We start from the raw sequence: 20,329 nt of genomic DNA, 5'->3' as shown, positions 1-20,329 counted from the left end.
ATGTATATAACTGCCAAGAGAAAAAAATAAAAACCACAGAAAATGTTCAATGATGCGAAACAAAACTGCAAGAGCTGAGGAAAAGCCAAGCTGAAATTGCACAGGATATTCTGAAAATCTGTTTAAGGATTATAAAAAAAATTCATAGCAGTTTTTATAAGTATCCCTGTGTTGTTAGGATGTTATACTCATCTATTTCAGAATCATCTCAGTCATCTCTTACAGCAAAATAACCAATCATCATGATTTTTACTCAGAAAGAATGGAAACTATATAAATCAGCATCAAATGAAGAATTTTACAGAAAGAGGCCAGATTTTAAGAAGGGCTTTTACAAGCTTTTTGGTTTATATTTTTTTCCAGTTAGAGAAATTGATCTCATAAGATATGATGCCTTTCTAAAACCTTCTTTTCTTACAGAATCTCATTTAAAGTATGTTACATCTACAAAGAAATCTAGTTGGTTCATACCACCTCCAAAACTTTGAATGATCAGAAACCAGTAGAGAGAATATGATCTGTTAAAGAGACGTTCAGCCAGATGTTTCTACCAAGAAACAGCCTGTAAAAGCAGCCTTTTTATGTACTTCAAGGACAGCATACTTATAAACTCAGAATAGATTTCTCACCTCAAATTAAGACCAATCCCAAATACTACTTGACGTCAGTTTATAAAGTCCCTAAGCTCAAATCAGGTCATCTTCTATAGTCCTGGTTAATGCTTCCAACAACAACAGAAAAGTTCTGAAGTGTTCAATGCTTTTTGTCTTTTTTAGCTGAAGAATTTTCTTCAGGAGATAAACACTATGTAACTGAGATTCTCCAAGTGATGCCTGGGACACAAAACATTGTCAGCTGTGTTATCCATCAACTATTTCAGATGAAAATTTAACTCGTACTTAAATTATAGGCTAAGAGTTTTCTTGCAGAACACTTAAAAGAAAAAAAGTTCATTTCTTAAAAGGGAAGTGCTTCTGTGGCACATTCAGTATTCTCCCTTGCTCGTCTAACAGGCTGCTGTGCAACACAGGACTTCTGATATTAGCAGCCCTAAGGATGCTTCTCCACACAAGTGAAAAACCTCATAATGCCAGCTTCAAGTAGGACTTTGTTCCTAATTCTCCAGCTGAGCACCTGGATTCAGGAGGAGTGGACCACTCTGGAATTTGAGACTGCAAGGATCCCACAGTGTCCGAAGCTAGAATATATGGGACTCTCACTGATGTTTTGAGGGCCTCAAGTTCCCTGCTGCAGCCTCAGAAATCTGGAAGATGTTAGTGTCTGCAGTCTCCCACATTTCTGTAATTATTGCAGAAAGAATTTTGAATGAATGGCTGACAACACATCAGATCAAAAAGCCAGACAGTCTCACTTTCTCGTATAGTGCCAAGCAGCAATTCTAGGGAAGAGAAGGTGCCTAGAGAAATGCTTGCTTTGTGTGAAAGTATTGTTTCTTTATGCTCAGTGTTTGTCATGGCTCCATAAAACAGTCCTCCAGGTTCTCTACCAGGTGTTCAAAAATCACAGGTAACATGCTACTCTGGGTTCACAAGTGCATCTTGAAACATTTCAAAACCATGTTGTAAGTCTATAGACAAGTAAGTTCTTCAGAAATGTAAAATCCCAACAAGATTTATTGGGAGTTTAACCACAGGTGTCAAGAACTTTTGAGTTTCTGATAGGTTGCCATGGGTACCTGAAGAAATTGTACTCTACTTTCTTTGGTAAATATCACTAGCAGCCTTAAGAAAGAAAGATCTGGGCTTCCTAGAAGTTATTATGTCAAGCTGTAGGTTTGCTCTATTTATTAGTTTTCAAGTTTGCCTTGTGGAGCCCTATCTGGTACGAACTAATGCTTTCTTAATGCTTATAAAGCACTACAGCAGTCATTTCATGATGCAGAAGTAAGCTGATCTATGCAAGAGCAGGAAGTTTCTTTTTCAAGAAAAACTTTTCAAGATTTAACAAATCAAATGAGCTCTTCCAAGAACAGAATGGTAGTTATTCTTTAATATTAAAACTATCATGCTTAAAGCAGGAACTACGGTGAACGTGGGGTTTGCTTTTGACTCCATCTTCCCGTTCCTGAACTAGCAAATCATGACACAGCTTTGACTAGCGTATCAGGAAGACACTGTACTTTGTTCCCCTATAAATAAAACACAATTTCATCCTTCTGCAAATGAATCTGAGACTGAGCATCACCACATCTTGAAGATATGGTTTAGGAAGTAAAGGATGTGATAAAAGTCATCATAGGTAAAGCCTTCCACCACCACAGTAATTCTGAACTCAGAGGTACTAGGTGCAGAACTTAAGGGACAGAAATATATAGACCAGTTCGAACTACTTCCCAAAAGCAGACATATTTCCCTTTCCAGGCCACCTCTGATGAACGTGAGGGTTATCCAGAACCTGACTACTCATGCAGTGATTAATGTATGGAACATTCACAGTGCAAGAAGACCTTCTTCCTTATGGATAAGCAAGGTTTTAAGTTGGTGTTGGTTTAATTATACTCTACAGTCCAAATAACGCAAACATTATTGTGAAGTGGCCGTATGTTTTAAGAAAGTACAAGCGGTGTACAAGAGCTTGCTTGTATCTGTAAAACAATTGTGCGCAGTCTAGATTTTGATTTTAGGCACAACAACTCTAACGTTAATCACCTATTTTATTCTTTACTTAAATAAATACATAAATAAAACCCAGCTCTTGAAAATCCATGTCCCAAGCTCATGCTCCACCATCAACATGATTTTTCTGTCATCCTTTAGATGGAAACAAAAGAAAAGGTGAATAACAGATTGCCTCAACACATGAAAGATGACATGCTTCTCAGATAAAAGCCGTGAAGTTATACATGGACTCTTACATTCTTGCCATCTTGCCCAAGTGGCCACTATTTTTAATAACCTGACATTTTCCTGCCAAATATTAAATGCTTTCTTGTGCGGAGGGAGGGCAGAGGAAGGAGAGTCTTGGAACTGTGATACGGAAGCACACAGACCAGATAATTCTCTAATGATGAAGTTAAACTTCTGGGTTATATTTTGAATTCTGATGTGTCAACTTTTCATTATGCATTCTCAAATCCAGAAAAGGATGCAGATTTATTCTAAACTAATAAACATGAGAGAAAGGAACCTTCCTAGTCCTAAATGCATCCAGAGGAAAAATTACTTCTATTGCTATCTTGTGAGACCAATGTTCAACACCCCCCCCCCAAAAAAAAAAACCAACCCAGACAAAAAAGATCTGAGGGTTATGAGTAGCATAGGATCAGACAAAAACCTTCAAATGTTGAATGGACATGTCACAGCATACTGAATAGACTTGTCTCAGTATGGAAGAGTTTATAAACTTGAGGAATGCAAGGATTTCAGCTTGAGAGTCATTGTTTAGGCACTGTGTAGAATACAGATAAAGACATTTACAGAGAAAATATCTTTCTGATATAGTTTGATGAAGGCAAGCGTATCATGTTAGTGACAGGATTTCTCCCTAGTTCTCCGGATACAAAGCAGCTTGGTTCACAGGCATCCATCAGAGGTCATCATTAATCTTCGTAGTAATAAGATCCAGGCTCTTTAAAATAGCTGGCTGTTAGCTGACGATCTGCCATCACACTAAAAACTTTAACTCTGGAGTTACAGATTAGATTTATTCTATCAGTAGTGTGGGGACAAACTGTTAGCAGAGCTCTAAAACTAGACTGCATCAAGAATTTAGGATAACTTATGAAGTGCTAATAAGCCAAGAGTGTTATGTAATTTTTCAAATTCTCTATTGAAGACTCACTAATTAATTTATGTCCATGCACAAAGCATGACTTATTTTCCAGGAAATGCCTCCTGCTGTTGCAGAGCTAAGAGGCAAGACACTTCTGCTCCTATAGGTATTATCTTCCTGTGCAAGAGGAGCCCCAGATATTTACTTCAGTTTGTCCAAAAAAGCCCTCTTTAAAATAGGGAGCCTCAAACATGTTAGAACACAGAAACAGAAGTTGGAGTCTGGTGAAGGAACAATAAGGCTTAGCCATTCATTAAAGTCCACAATTCTCTCCCCTTCCTGCAATGTCCCTTGGACAAAACCAAATAATGATTACAGCATCAAAACAGGTGATGAGTATGAACATATATGCAGTCAGATTTGCAGTTTAATGCAATTATAACCAACACAGCAGCTCACACAGTGATGAAAGACACAAAAATCTCATCTAAGAGCAAAATTCTTGTCAACAGGGGTTTTAAGATTCATATAAAGCCCACACTGGGATCCTCTTCAGTGGGCATGATTCTGAGGCTTCAGAAAAGCAGTAACATCAGAACATGCTGACATGCATATTTAGGTCTAAGTGAACTCTTAAAAATCTCTTAATTGACAAAGCTCCCTATAGATGCTTCCTCTGAGAACACAGAAGTACTTCCGAACTCTGTCAAAACTCTTAAACTCTACTCAGTTACAAGACTAAACTTCACATAAACCATCCTTGTTACACCAACTCTGAAGGAGTATTAACATCTGTATGCAAATGTTGGTTCCAGCCGCTAGAACACACACCTGCTTGGTGCCAGAATAAGAGGAAAAAAGATGTTGCTGAAGACACGGTTAGCATCAGTAGCAGGGTGCAGGCTTGAGGCAGCTATTTTAATGAGGCATCTTTGGTATCCCAGACCAGGTACAGAGTGCTAGAAGAATCCCTCATCCTGAAGCACTGAACATTGTTCCAAAGAGACTCCTATAATTGGATTTTATTATGGCATCCTTCTGTAAGCACAGGAAGTCTTTCATTTCCCACAGGAATAATTCCAGTAAAGACTAAGGAAAAGCAACCACCCTACCTCAAGTGGAAACTGAAACTTCGTAATAATGCATCACTTAGTCCTGACTAACAGTGAAATACCAACCTTCCCAGCTGCAGTAAACTGTAAGAAACCAAATCTACTCTCCTCCACTTTTTTTTGGGTGAAGTTTTACAAACCTGTGTGGGATATGAGATTCCACAATATAAGAGAGTTCTTGTTTTTCCAACAGAAATTACCGCCTCACAAAAGAGGACCACATTTAACAAATGTGGTTTAGTTAGTTGTTTAGGATTACCTACTGCTAGTCCTGTCACTGATTTCCTTTCAGGGAAAACATACTTGAATACTAAAAATGGTAACAATTAAAATTTTAAACAGAACTATTTCCTGCTCACACCCCAACTCCCACATCACTGCAGCAAAGAAATACTGGGGAATTCCACTTCATAGTCAGATCTAGCCAGAGCAAGATGCAAGAATTCAACTCACAGAATTCAAAGCTGATCTGTGGGATTACATACTTCAGAAAAGGTCTGTCTATATTCACAGTAAAATTCAAAAAGTTGAAGTCTGCAAACAGATATTAAAAAAAAATTCTTACAAGGTTAAGAGAAGTTAAGATATTAAAACATTTAAGAAAAAAGAAAAAAACCAGATTAAGTTCTAAAGTATTAAACTGACCTGTATTAGCTCATCTTTCTGCATGATCAGAAGTTGTCTTAAAGATATATCTCTTTCCTGCATAAAACAAAGGGGTTTCTACCATCAAAAAGAATTTCAGAAGAAATTTTTACTTGATTTTTTCCAGTTATGTTTTACTTCAGTTTTCAGAAGCAAAACCAGCTATACAACACCATTATCGAATGGGAGAGTTCTCTAGTTTAGAAACATCATGTGGTGACTAACACACATAATCAAAATCAAGCAATCCAATTCAGTCCACTGCAGTTTAACTCAACACTTTTTATATAAACTTATATTTAATAAATTTATCTGAATTAATTTAATACATTTATTTGAGTTAATATACTAGTAGTGACAGAAATTTCTTTTATGCTGTAGGTGCATTTTGCTTTCATGGGTTACTTTACAGATAGCAGATACACCACAGGCTTACCTTCAGTAATCCTATTATGTACTCTAGACCAAGACCATGTAAAAACACTTCCATGTCATCAAAAGCTGAAGAGGAACTGTAAACATAAGTAATGAGATTTGAGATGAAAAGAGTGGAAATCGAAGCGGGGGGGGAGACATCCAGAACAGAATACTACAGAAAAGCTCACCAGACAAAGCACTAGGAGCAACCTGAAGTTGTACACACCTACTGATAATAGTAGTATCTCACAAGCATCATGGGGTACAATTTTATCTATCAAAATCTTTTAAGTGGCTTTTCTGTCTAATGAGTTGAATTGAACCTAAAGAAAATTATTTTCATAAATAATAGTCATTTTAAGTAGCAAAATTTTCCAACCGAACCTTAAAGTTGTGTTGCAAAAGCCTGAAAAATTTGGAGGTGGAGTTAAGGAAGATAACTGTATTCTTATCAGATAACATCCATGTAAATTGGATTCAGCTTACAACTGTTACCCTTCGGGTTCCATTTAAACCAAAAAAGGTTATCAAGAAAACAGGAATGTCTGTAATTAAAGACAGTGGAAATTAGTCTAGTAAGAAAGTTGTCGTCAGGAGACTACTGTTTGGAAGCTAGACTGAGGAAGTAGTATAACCCACTCTAGGTTCAGAGTTTAACATTATAAACAAAGATAAAATATAAATGTTGATTCCACACCCTATCAAAAGATATGAAGATATAAGGAAGAAAAACAAATTTAACTTTCAACAAGCTTTCAACAATCAGAAGAACAACTGTAATGAACAGAATGAAATGAAAAAGCAAATCATACACAATGCGGAAAGGACTACTGCAATTGCTACAGTGGACTCTTTGCCAAAACCTCAAGTTAAAGAGGTAAGTTTGCTTTGTCTTATTGTAGGCCCTGAAATGGGCTGCCTGCTTTTCACATCAAAGACTCAAAGAGCTCCCATCAAAACCTGTATTAACAAACAAAAAAACCCAAAACAAAACAAAACAAAAAAAAAAAAAAGAAGAAAAAAAAAAAGCAAGCAACCAACCTCCCCCTCCCAGGAAAAAAACAAACCTCTCTGATAATTGTTCTAAATACGTGAGAAAATATTTCAGGTTTGCACATTGTGAATCTTGCATTCCAGGATTTCTGGTATTTAAGTATTACTATTCCTTTACAAGGATGGACACCCTAACTCACACATGAAGGAGTTTATGCAACTTCCACACTGTAGTAAGTTAATAATTCTGTGAGCATGCCTTCATGAAAATACATGCCTTCAAAAAAATACAAAAAGTTTTAAATAGTTTAATAGAGTTTAAACCCATCATCCCTACAATGAAGTTGTGTAGAATTGTGTTATCTTCCGCTCAACTCCTCCTCCCTCAACACACAGAGAGCAACAACCAGTCTTTGAAGTAAGCAATTCACATATACACCCAAACACTGTATGTACAGCCAATACCCTTCAACTGGCAAGAGGAGACAGTGTGTGAATGACCTGCCATGGCAAAGGGTTGTTATTTAGGCACCCAAAGTGCCCAGTTTGCAAAGGTTTTGGAGCTCTTGGGTAACTCAAGACTTTTTGTTCCATTAAAGGTGCAAGGAAAGGACATTCTCCCCCAAGATCAAAGAACGGGCTATTCAACATCCAGACAAAAATCTGAAAGCCTCTGAACCAGAAAAGGACCTAATCCAGGAGCTGAAGAAAGCAAATTCCTGAGAGGTATGTGCATTTCCTTGCATAGTCCAGGGCTCTGAAGTCAGGACAACTGTCTAATCAGAATGGCAGACAGCAATGACTGAAGCTACACTCATTACCTAAGGATGACAAAAGGATGGTAACAGCAAGAAAAAGTTACACTCACTGACCCTGCATGGTGAGCCACAACTGATATCAGTACCAGATGACGCATTAGGAGCAACTGAAAGAACAGGGACTTCAGAAGACAACTGGGAATGCCTGTGATGAAAATTATACAGGCAAATGGCAGGAAGGAGACATCCAGCTCAAGGAACTACGATGGAGTAAACACGGGCATCAGTGTACCTCTTGACTACCACTAGGTGAAAAAAACCCAGCTTACTAGGGGCTGGGTATGTACGTGTGTGGAAGTGGATAAGCTGTATTTTTAAGAACAGGCGTTTAACAGCCAGACATCTAGTATCTCCAGGGGACTGCCTCCTGAAATCAAGAGTTCTACTAATTACCAGAAATGCTCAAGGTTAGGAAACATCAGAACTAGCTATTGCAAATATAAAAAACCTTGAACTTGACAAAAATATACAAACAAACCAGTTTCTCATCAGATGCAGAGAAAACCAGTGAAGTTTAGAAAAAGACTACTGAAACACTGTGAAATCCTGGAAGCCCAAGAATTGCCTAATACAGAATTACATTTGCATAGCTAGACATCTAGCTGTCACAAAGTACTTTAAGCAGGCTTCAGGATTTTACTGTCTTATTTTAAAAGCTTATCAAGACCTCGCAAACACTGGTAGAACATCCTCTAGCCACTGTCATGTTTCAACAGCACTAAATCCACGTTGGATAACTGCTGCACAGTGTTAAGTTTATTTCTTTATACCAGAAAAAGCCTGGGAAATGTCCTAAAAAACCTAAACTTATTAAAAAGAGAGAGATCTGTTCTAACACTGAGGCCATTACATACAGATGGGTACTAGAAGACCAGAGATCTTCAAAGCTGCTGAAGCAGGGGCTTATTTCAGTCACAGGACACCTGCAAGCTTCAGGGTCAGGGGCACACTATACAAAAAGCTCTAGAGCTTAACTGATGTTCATACTTAATTTTGACTCTCACATACACTGAAAAAAGAAAAGGCATAGCTCTTCCTGGCGACATGAAGCTGAAAACAGGCATTCAGTGAAAGCATTAAAAATTAACATAAAATGAAAATAATCACACAAGGAGAACACAACAGGGGAGCATACAAATTTAACAGAGTTGAAATGAAGTGCCATTGGAACCTGGCTCTACTGTACTTTACACTAAGTAAGAGGAAGAAAAGATCTAGAGCATGTTCTTTGTTTATAATGCAAAGGAACTTTGCAATATTGAAAAATTAATAGTACATTAATATATTTACTGTGGACTCTTGGAGTGCACCAAACAATATATATCAGTACAACTTAATCATTGATATGAACAAATACAATCTCTTAGGAGTGTTTATAAGCTGAAATTACAGTCATAGTGTATTTACCCAACTCTGCGGTCAGGGGCAGCTGTCAGAAATTTGTACATAACCTCTTGCTTAATTGTTTCATGGTATCTCCCTTGAAAGTGATTTGCAGCCAAAGAGAGTAAACTATGTATCTGGAAGAGCCAAAATGAATTAATTATTATTCAAACTCAAAATGCATAAAGAAATACACAGGAATAAAACTACAAAGAGTTCTACCATAAATTACTATTTACAGGGAACACGAAACATCTGCCACTTCTTCTCTAAAGCATGAGAAATTAAGACAAGGAGTTAACTTCTCTACAATGAGGAGTTAACACAATGCCCACAGAGTCTATCAAGAGCATTGCTGAATTAATCAAATCCCAGCACAACAATGAACTGACACAAAGCAAAACAGTACATATAATGAAGTCTAAGGAAGTTTGCATCTACCCCTACGCAAGCAGCAATACACCAACATACTCATTTTTGTGGTTTGTAGAAAATAGTTCTACATACTCAAGGCAAAAATCTGTCTAAAAAAGCATGAGGCATATGATTATTTTAACATCTCTGTTTCCAGTGTATGAATGGACCCAACACTTAGCGATTTATAACTGACAATCTAAGCTAACTGTATCTGACAGACTGGGATTCTTTCAACTGACTAAAGAAGCAAACCTTCTGTCAGACATCACTATGCAGCAGTCACGGACTCCAGAAACTGAATTGCCCCTGTGTGAGTTTTGAGATAGTTACTAGAAAATTCAGCGTAACAAGGAGAACCTCAATAAAGCTAAAGGAATAGTGAAACCACTTCCCTGAAATTCAGGTGAGTAGCCAGTTTTACATACATATACAACATATACACATACATGTATGTGTGGTGCTGATAGGGGAGAATCAGAAGGGTAAAAGTAAGAAAAAAAATCATGGGTTGAGATGATACAGTTGAGTAAGTAAAGGGAAAAAAAAACCCCAAGTGATGCAAAGGCAGTCACTCACCACCTCCCACCAACAGGCCAAGGCCCAGCCAGTCTCCAAGCAATGGCTACTTTGGAAAAACTACACTAACACTCCCCCCCGCCCCCCCCCCCCCCCCCCCCCCCCATTTTAACACTGAGCATAATGTTATATGGTATGGAGTATCCCTTGGGTCAGCTACACTGCCTGTGCCCCCTCCCAACCTCTTTCTCACTCCCAGCCTTCTTGCTGGAAGCAGGGGGGCACTGTGAGAAACGGAGAAGAAAGACCTTGATGCTGCACAAGCACTGTTCAGCAATAGCTAGAATACTGGCGTGTTATCAACACTGCTTGGGTCAGAAACCTAAACCACAGCATCATACAGGCTGTTAGGAAGAAAAATAACTCCACCCACTTCAAATCCAGTACAATAATTAAGAAAAATACCTCCCCTCCCAGACACAGTTTCTGTAGACAGTCTATATGACAGCCCTTTGGGCTGTCAACAGCCTAAAAAAGCAGACCCCCAAGCTGGAAGAAGCTCATGACCATTAAATATCTTAATACCATCTGGATGACTTTGCAGTAACTGTGTGAGAGTCAGCGCTTCACAGGTCAAGTGAAGTCCACCTCTGAAGTGTGAGAAGCCTGTATTCCCTCCATGTCAGAGGAAGTTGTGTTATAAGATTATATGGCTACAGCCTGCTGAACAAGTCATTTATCAAAGGCAGAAAGCATCCATACCCTCTTCAAGTAACCTGAGCTAACAGATCACCGAGTCACAGACACTGATCTTGCTAGCCTACACTGACAGCTTTGTGCATAGTTACCATTTTTGCTCCTGCCTAGCCCTGGAGTCTGGTGGGAATAAAAAACCAAACCAGAAAGAAAGAGGAGAGAGAAGGGAGGGAGAAAGGGAGGGAGAAAGGCAGAAAGGCAGGAAGGCAGAAAGGGAGGGAGAAGGGAGAAAGGGAGAAAAGGAGAAAGGGAGGGAGAAGGGAGAAAGGGAGAAAGGGAGAGAGAAAGGGGAGAAAGGGAGAGAGGGAGAAAGGGAGAGAGAAAGGGAGAGAGGGAGAGAGAAAGGGAGAGAGGGAGAGAGAAAGGGAGAGAGGGAGAGAGAAAGGGAGAGAGGGAGAGAGAAAGGGAGAGGGAGAGAGAAAGGGAGAGAGGGAGAGAGAAAGGGAGAGAGGGAGAGAGAAAAGGGAGAGAGGGAGAGAGAAAGGGAGAGAGGGAGAGAGAAGGGAGAGAGGGAGAGAGAAAGGGAGAGAGGGAGAGAGAAATGGGAGAGAGGGAGAGAGAAAGGGAGAGAGGGAGAGAGAAAGGGAGAGAGGGAGAGAGAAAGGGAGAGAGGGAGAGAGAAAGGGAGAGAGGGAGAGAGAAAGGGAGAGAGGGAGAGAGAAAGGGAGAGAGGGAGAGAGAAAGGGAGAGAGGGAGAGAGAAAGGGAGAGAGGGAGAGAGAAAGGGAGAGAGGGAGAGAGAAAGGGAGAGAGGGAGAGAGAAAGGGAGAGAGGGAGAGAGAAAGGGAGAGAGGGAGAGAGAAAGGGAGAGAGGGAGAGAGAAAGGGAGAGAGGGAGAGAGAAAGGGAGAGAGGGAGAGAGAAAGGGAGAGAGGGAGAGAGAAAGGGAGAGAGGGAGAGAGAAAGGGAGAAAGGGAGAGAGAAAGGGAGAAAGGGAGAGAGAAAGGGAGAAAGGGAGAGAGAAAGGGAGAAAGGGAGAGAGAAAGGGAGAAAGGGAGAGAGAAAGGGAGAAAGGGAGAGAGAAAGGGAGAAAGGGAGAGAGAAAGGGAGAAAGGGAGAGAGAAAGGGAGAAAGGGAGGGAGAAAGGAGAAAGGGAGGGAGAAAGGAGAAAGGGAGGGAGAAGGGAGAAAGGGAGGGAGAAGGGAGAAAGGGAGGGAGAAGGGAGAAAGGGAGGGAGAAGGGAGAAAGGGAGGGAGAAGGGAGAAAGGGAGGGAGAAGGGAGAAAGGAGAAAGGGAGGGAGAAGGGAGAAAGGAGAAAGGGAGGGAGAAGGGAGAAAGGAGAAAGGGAGGGAGAAAGGGAGAAAGGAGAAAGGGAGGGAGAAAGGGAGAAAAAAAGCTGTGAAGTGAATTACAATTCACTAGAGTGAATTATACATTTTTTTTAAGAGCCACTGCAAACAGCCACATCACTGGCAAGAGCTACTCAAGGCAAACAGACAGAAATCTGGTCTGATTGATCCACCATACACGATCTGGTAACAGCAGTACACAGATTTATTTTAGAAGACTATATGTTGTCTTCAGCAGCTCACTCTCTCCACTGCTAATTAGTGGCTGCTCTTCCAATGATCTGATGACCACCTTACATTATTTTACACCTTCTTCCCTCCCAAGAATTGATTTTGAAGACGGCCAGTACCAACTCTCCCCCTTCTTAGCTTTAGCCTTTTCACTTCCAAATTCTATCAGAAACTATACACTGCAAATTAGTTTGATATCTGCATTCTCTCACACACTTTGGCAGACAGGAAAAAAACAACACATTTTTTCCATTTTTTTTTCTACTTCTCATATCAACATTAGTAACATGAATAATCCCCTTGCTCTGTATTCTAAATCTGAAGTACAGGATTCTGATAAAAAAAGAACGGTTCCCAAAACATTATTATATAGCATTTAAAACCCTGTGAAAAGTTGCAATATAACAGAAAACAGTCTATATATATGTATAGATGTAATAGCAAAAGTATTCAACTAGCCACTATAATTTCGTTAATAAAGTAACACTTCCACAGAAAATTATAAAATTAATGAACAGATTTTTGAGGTAGACAACAGAACTCCATTTCAAAGAGAAATTAAATACCTCTGAATGTCTATTGATTTTTGCTAGCTCTGCTGCTGTTTCCTCACGTTTCGTCTTTAGATTTTTGTCAGCTCCCAGCTGAAGCAACTTCAAAATTACACTTTTATGTCCATGCTGTGCTGCCCATATTAATGCCTGTAAAGAACAATTTTGTTTTACCAAGCTTACATAGGGAGCAAATGAGAACAGAGGTTCAGTCAATAATGCAACCGTTGTAAGTTCTTACATGGCAGAATCTGGAGACAATTAATGCAAAAGAATCTCAAAGCGGTGTTAAAGCAAAAGAATATACTGATGAGTATCTCTGATAGTTGTACTTAGAAGCAAGTTTCTGGGGTTTTGCTTTTTAGAATTTTTACCATTAATTCCAACACAGAAGTAAATCGCTTACCGAATATCCATTTTCATCTTGGGCATTTATGTGTGATCCGTGAGCAGCAAGAAGAGCAACAACTCGAGGATAGCCTTTTCTAGCTGCATACATCAGTGGAGTCATTTGTTTCCTGAAAGAAAAGGGAATGGGCATAACAGTTTTCACTCTACGAAAACCAGTGAGTATCAGCAAATCACCCATTTTTCCCCTCAATTAAAAAAAAAAAAAAGTGGCAAAGACTTTAATTTTTACTTCAAAAATTATTTTTAAAAGACACAGCTTAAGTGACGAATTCTATATGCAGTTTAATTTAAATCCTAAGTTCTGAAAAGAAACATGCAGTTCATGGAGGGCAAGCTGTAGATCACAACCAAATATTTAAGAGGAAGAATATTAAGAAGAACAACTACATACTTGCAAAACTCTCTCTGGTAAAAACAGCGTAAGCAAAAGAATCACAGGTCACACACCTCTTGCCCATGTGCAGTGACACAGCACACAGTACACACATATTATCAACATTTAGACCTGTCTCCCACCAAGTATGCCCAACAGTAGTCTTCAGAGAATTACATAAGATTTTAAGTATGGTATTTTTAACTTTTCAAGTACTAAAACTAATTGTTTATAAAAATATTTTTGTCCTTTATCCCATTCTTGTTTTCTGTTCCCAGAAGTGTTTGTGTTGACTCTTTCTCTCCTACATATACTGCTATTTCTTACAATTGCTGAAGAAGTGAGTACTTAGACACCACCTTTCCCATTATTGTTTCATTTTTTTATAGCCCCAAACCATGATGACAACAGTCCATTGATCTTATGCTTCTATTGAGATGCTTGTAAAATTGTGAAATTGTGAAACCATTGTGAATTGCTCTGCATACTTTGGAAGAAAAAAAAAAATTGCTCAAAAAGCTTCTGCTAGAAAAGATCTTTCCAGACGCCTGACACTTCTTATTTGGTGGAATAAGATTGTAGAATTTTAAAAAAATGCAGTATTGGAGGAGAAAAATGTGGAATTTCTGGTCGATATGAAGTAATCAATTTAAGCTAAAGTATTTTACTAGTGATGTTCAATTAAAATTTATTGTCTCTTAAAATGCAGTATTTTTTCCTGAAAAACTATCATGTATTGCTTTTAATGTAAAGTTCTGTGTCAAAAATCCGCTGTCAGAAGATTATTCTATCTTGTTAGTATACACTTGAAGGGAGGATTGTTCTTTCCAGTGTTGTTTCTTAATAGTAAGTTCAGTATCGAGCACTAGAGGGACCCCCAAAAGCATATGTATACCAGAGTATGTGTCTCAAAATACAGACTTCTGCCTCCTTCCTAAGTATTGCTCTAAGACTTCGCCCGCCTTTCCTTGTTATTGCTTATTCACAAAAGGACAATATTTTGTCTTATGCAAACACAGGTAAAAGGTCACTGGAAAAAATCCAGTCTATTACAAACTGGAAAGAGCCTTATGATGGGGGGAAAAAAACCACCAGTAAATTACTTGGAGATAAACAAAATGAAAGGTAATCAGGCCTTCGAGACATACAGTCAATAAGAGAAAGGAACTTGCTCATGAATTGAAGAGACTTGCATCAGTCTATAACTAATTCAGTCCATCAATACTGCAAAAGCAGAAGTTCTGATTGAATTTAAGGAGGCATTTTTAATATGTCAGTCAGTGAAACTGGTCGCTCAGAGAAGTTCCGTAGTCTCCACCTTTGGTAGGTTTCGAGATCAGATGGCAACCTAGCCCAATGTCATCGCAGAGGTGGCTTTACGGAAGAAGTTGGACTAGAGACCTCCTGAAGTCCCTTCTGACCTGAATTACCCTGTGATCTTATGAAGATTACCATAAAAACAGAGAAAAAGACTCCACAACCTGCCCCTGTAACTTAACTGGTAAGATAGCAATATAGGTATCTATCTATCTATCTATCTACATATACAGAGATCTATAGATCTCTGTATTTTAAGGAATGAACCAAAGTTGATTACAACCTAATAAACTGGAGCAACAGAAATCAAATTTGCTTGCCTAATGTGAACACTCATTCCGGCGCATATTTCTATTCAGTAGCTTTTGACACTTTGCATGCTATCACCTTTGAAGTATTTACATCTGACTGCAGAAACAGTCCGTTCATGCCTGTTTTCATTTTTGTTCCTTCTGCTTTCAACTTTTTTTTTTTTTTGAACTTGCACACTACTAGCACCTCCTGCTTTTTCAAAGGAAAAATACTGAACAAAGTTCACTGGCTACAGAAGATTCTTCTCCAAGAAACATCATGTAGCGGTTACAGCTGTACAGTACTGCAGACATGGTATCTGAAATCAAAGCAACTCCTCCATGACATTTAAAGCCACTGAAAAAGTTCCTCCATTTTAAAGTAAAACCCAATAAACATGACATATGAAAGATCCACTAACATAAATATGCAAAAGTTCCAGCACTCCGTTTTAATGTTTTTTTCAAAGGCTACAAGCTGTTTCAGGACAGAAACATACATGCAGCTGCATAAATCTGCAACTGCATTTACATACCACTGTAAATGAGGGTGTACCATTTAATGTCTTGGACATATGCTGCACCACTTCAGAAAGCAAGGTTCATTTACATCTATGTCCACAGGAGGGAGACCAGAGCATTAGGGAAAACAAATCTTGTTTTCTACAAATACAAAAGATGCAAAATCCACTGTTCCTTGCTAAAGTTGAAGACAAATTAAATGTATTGGTTCATCTTACTGCAATCTAAAAATGTACACAGAAGCTGTAGTGAAAACCATCCAGATAAAAGATCTGAAGAATCCTTTTGTCATTTTGACGAACCATGCAGACATCCACATTTCAGCCATCTGGCTTGCAGATGACCTTCTTGTCCAAGAACCTGTGAAGTCCTTTTGCATGGCACAGTTTGCCACATGACATTTCCCATATTGAACATGATACTCAAGTCACAATCAGTAAGTAAAAGAAAAATAAATCTTAAAAGTCATATAAATAATTTATTAATTAAGCATGATGTCTGTTCCAACTATGTCTCCTGCCAGCACCTAAATATAAAGCAAGGAATTCGCTGGTCTCACACAAATGAAGTGGGGGGTTTTGTTTGTTTTTATCTTTAGGTCTCCCAGCTTTTATGTTAAGGCTGGAGAAAAAGACAAAACCAAAAGGTTTTTCAGTTTTTAGGGTGATCCAAAACTTTGTATGTGACATCCACACAAAGGTACAACCAGAGGTTCTTACAGGCTCACTTCATCTTCATTCTGTCAAAAAAAACGGGCAAAACATAACCACAAGTGAGCAACCTGAGTGGAACAGTCCTAAAAGCCATAATTTGGAGCCTCCTACCCTGGATAACCACAAGCCATGATAAAACCAGGTGATAACAGCGATACCTAGCTATGTCACCAAAAATGTCCCAAGTACCTGTCTGTTATCACTAAGCTGAATCTGCAGTGCAGGATTCACCACACTTGACAAACACACATTCTTATGTTTGGGATCATGCTCTCAAGCAAAAGTTCATCTTCCTGGAAAATTCCTGAAGAAGGAGGAGAGGAAGAGATGACATCTTCCATCTAGACCCAGGTTTCTGTCCACTGGGGAGATATCTATAGAAAACTCAGTATTTCGGGTTGGTGATCTTGAGAAATACAAGATGTATGTGAAGTCTCATGACTGGATGTATGTTTATTAACTACACCAGTGTATTACTAATATAAAAAATACAGTAGGTAGAAAACATTTTAACCTTATGGCTTAGTCTCAATCTTTTACTGAGACCCCAAAGCAAGGAAAGGATGCTACAAGACACTAATATTTTAGTTTATTGATCCTCAAACTGAACACTTCTTCAGATAATCAGGAAGTCTCTTTGGAAGCTTTTGGAGCCAGTTTCACCACTCCAGTGCTGTACATCAAAAGCCTGAAACTGAGAAATGAAGCGGTAATAGTGTGTCCACAGCAAGAGAATGAAAGCTACTTGCCCATTTTATGGTTTATTGGGGTTTTAAGTGGTGAAGTGGGAAACACTATACATCAAGTAGTAGTGGAAGAACATACTTTAGTGTACTGTGAGCTGCAAGATGCTTTTTCCAGGCATTATCTGCTGGAGCAAGTAGGAGAGTCCTCAACCTTCCTGAAGCAGAACTTTTTAGGAGAATGGAACATACAGCTCTAGTAAGAAGGCTGAGCTGGAAAAGCTGACATCTTTATTTCAGGTTCCCTAGTTTTAGGCTTTATTGCCAGTTCTTGTACCTTCCTGCTTCTGAACTCTGTTTGCATGATTGTTTTAAAATTAAAAACCGGCATCTATGTAAGTTGTACAGCACGCAGAGGTGGGAAGGTAGACAGCTACAAAGCCATCTTCATATGACTAGAAAAATACAAAGAATACGATTATAAAAGGGATTAACATAAAAATTAACAATAGGGACGGCAGTACTCTATGCTATGACATTCCCAATTATCCTACACTGTCCTCCTACATCCTCACTCCACCACATTTTTACAAGCAAGTTGGCTTAGCTAAAAACACGCACACTTGGACGTAAAGTAGAAAAAAGAAAAGTTATTCCCATAATCAGAAACTTCTCAGACCGTTCTCAACTTTACTTTCAAAGTGGGGGTAAAGTCTGCAGTCCAGAAATTCAGCACATACATGTGAAATCTACTCCACCTTTCTAATGAAAGGGCAATTCCCTGTCATGTAATGCCAATCCCGTTCAAATAACCCATAATCAGGGTAAACTAGTGGCAATGATAGGAACTTTAATATACTTGGGATAGAATGTTGCTGATATAATGCTAACAGATTTCAGTGCAGGTTTTGTTTCTGTTTTACGCAACCGCTGCTCAGGTGACATTCCAAGACACCACAAGACACTGTCAGAATGCCTCCGTTAAAAATAGCACCTAATGTGGTTACTGTCCCCTAGTATTTTATACCTCTGCCCAGAAACTGTGATTAACAGTTGTGAGCCTGTCAGTACCACCGTATGGTCACTACTAACTGGGAAAAGTACAATCATCAACTTCAGTATCTGGACTCCTTCCTCCTACCAAAAGATCTGATGAACAAGACTCAACACCTACATTCAAAAGCCACTCTTCCAAACTCACAGAACTCATGTATTTACCATGCTTTTGACTTCTCCTTAACTCAGATAAGAGGAGAGAAGAGATTTATGGACATAGCCCAGATGAATACAGTGCTTTGGTAAATGTAATTTTGCATGTAATTTTTTATATTTAGTCCCTCTGTACTGATGTTTGACCAACATGATAAAGTAAGTCTTTCTGTCCTGAGTTCATGGTGCTAGAATAAAAAACGCTCTGAAAGGCATGAAATATAATAGAGCATAACATCACAAGGTATTTTTTTTGCTCTGAGGTGGATCAAAGATCTTGACTCAAGTAGCATTAAATTCTTTCATTTTCTTGGCCCAGTCATAAAATGCACTGTAGCGCTTTAACTTTTCCTGGGCTATTTACCATTACTGAAATGTACTGTTTGTAATTTGGCATGGTTAACTATCACACAATGATGTCAAGGTCTCTGAAATTATTATGTGGCAGTACAGACCTACTATCTTATCAGCAGCAATAAATATCTTGCTAAAATTGAGGTGTTACACAATTGCTTTATTCTGAGTATGCAACCTGAAGAGAGAACTGGGCAATACTGCGATGAAAATTTTCCCCCTCTGTTATTGTCTTCTCAAGAGGGCAAAACAGACCAAAAATTTCATCATGAAACCATTTCTGATATTCCTCAAAACTGCTCTGAATGTAAGCATAAGTGAATATACATAGTCAACTTAGTATCAGACCTGAGCAGTGATTGTATTTTCATGTATATGCATTCATGTACATTACAGTACGCTTCAAGCTCAACTTTTAATCTGTACAATGACAAAAGACAGTTAAAGGTCTAGTTCTTATAATACCCACCCTGAAAAAAAAAGAAAAAAGAAAATCAAAAGACTTTCTGAAGACTTTCCTTTAAACATACATAAGATTCATAATCATTTTAGAGCAGAAACACTGAAGACAGGCTTGGTCATTGACCAGGACTTAATTTTGCCAGACATTTTAGAAGTGAGAGAAAAAAAGCCACACACAACAAAATCAAACCTCCATATATACCATACAGAACAAGAGACAAAGAGCTTATATCAAAATAAAGGAGGTTTCAGTCATTCACCTATTTGTACCTTCTTCTAACAAAGAGCTATTGGCATGAAACATCAACTCAAAATACTCTGCTTACTGGAAAAGCCATTAGGTTTCTTTTACTCTATGTAAACAAAAACTTGGAGCATGTCATTGCTAAAATCCATATTTACTGAACAACCTATGACATGCAAACCTTAGCAGCAGTAATTTGGTTATCAGTTGGCCATGCCTTCTCCCTAAAAAGAAATCATAGCTTAACATTAATAAAACCAGTGTACCTTTAAGAAAGCACTGCAGGTTAAGAGATGTTAAAAAAAAAAAAAAAGACTGCTTAAATATTTCCAGGCCTTACAAAAGGATATAGTATATAATTTACAGTTTGGAGCAAGAGGGAGGTGAATGATGCAAGATAAGCAGAACAAATTTTTCAAGGTAGCATTCACTTAAATGAAGCATTCAGGCTACAGTAGCTCTACAAAGGCTATACAGAGCAGGTCTTACAATGCCTTGTTTTTTTCACCTAGCAATGACGTTGCTCCTTACTCCTCTTTCAAAACTCTTCAGCTAGCACTTATGCTTTCATACTTCACGTTCTCATCAACAAAACTGTTTTTACAGCCATCAGTATGCAGTTCCCAATTGTAATTTAGCAAAAATATCGGAAGTTACTCTACTGAATACTTTCTCCTCAGTACTCTATCCTATTGCAAAGAAACCACTTACCTACTCCAGTCTTAAGCACATCTTCTTTCTTAGACTACATTTCAAAAATGAGTTTATTTCTCGTTAGTCCTCCCCCACTCCATGCATGCTTCATGAATCACACCAAAAACATTGCAAGTTTCTGTGTATCATCTCCAGATGACATGAAATAAAAAAAGTCTACTGGCTGTCCTGACAGTGCA

At 38.5% G+C, this 20,329-nt stretch overlaps 1 protein-coding gene across 1 annotated transcript in view; it reads right to left on the bottom strand.

The window, feature by feature from the left end:
- ASZ1 (ankyrin repeat, SAM and basic leucine zipper domain containing 1) overlaps positions 1-20,329 on the bottom strand; it is a 42,105-nt gene that overhangs the window by 9,132 nt on the left and 12,644 nt on the right. Inside the window, exons 5-9 of the mRNA XM_037388219.1 lie at positions 13,265-13,376; positions 12,874-13,008; positions 9,125-9,237; positions 5,926-6,001; positions 5,490-5,546 (exon numbers count right to left, since the gene is read on the bottom strand). Coding sequence (XP_037244116.1) covers positions 5,490-5,546; positions 5,926-6,001; positions 9,125-9,237; positions 12,874-13,008; positions 13,265-13,376 — 493 coding nt within the window. The remainder of the gene's footprint in view (positions 1-5,489; positions 5,547-5,925; positions 6,002-9,124; positions 9,238-12,873; positions 13,009-13,264; positions 13,377-20,329) is intronic.

The sequence above is a fragment of the Falco rusticolus genome, chromosome 5, assembly GCF_015220075.1.
Source record: "Falco rusticolus isolate bFalRus1 chromosome 5, bFalRus1.pri, whole genome shotgun sequence".
Lineage (NCBI taxonomy): Eukaryota > Metazoa > Chordata > Aves > Falconiformes > Falconidae > Falco > Falco rusticolus.
Note: the sequence above shows the minus strand (reverse complement) of the source record. Positions and strands in the feature narration are given on the sequence as shown.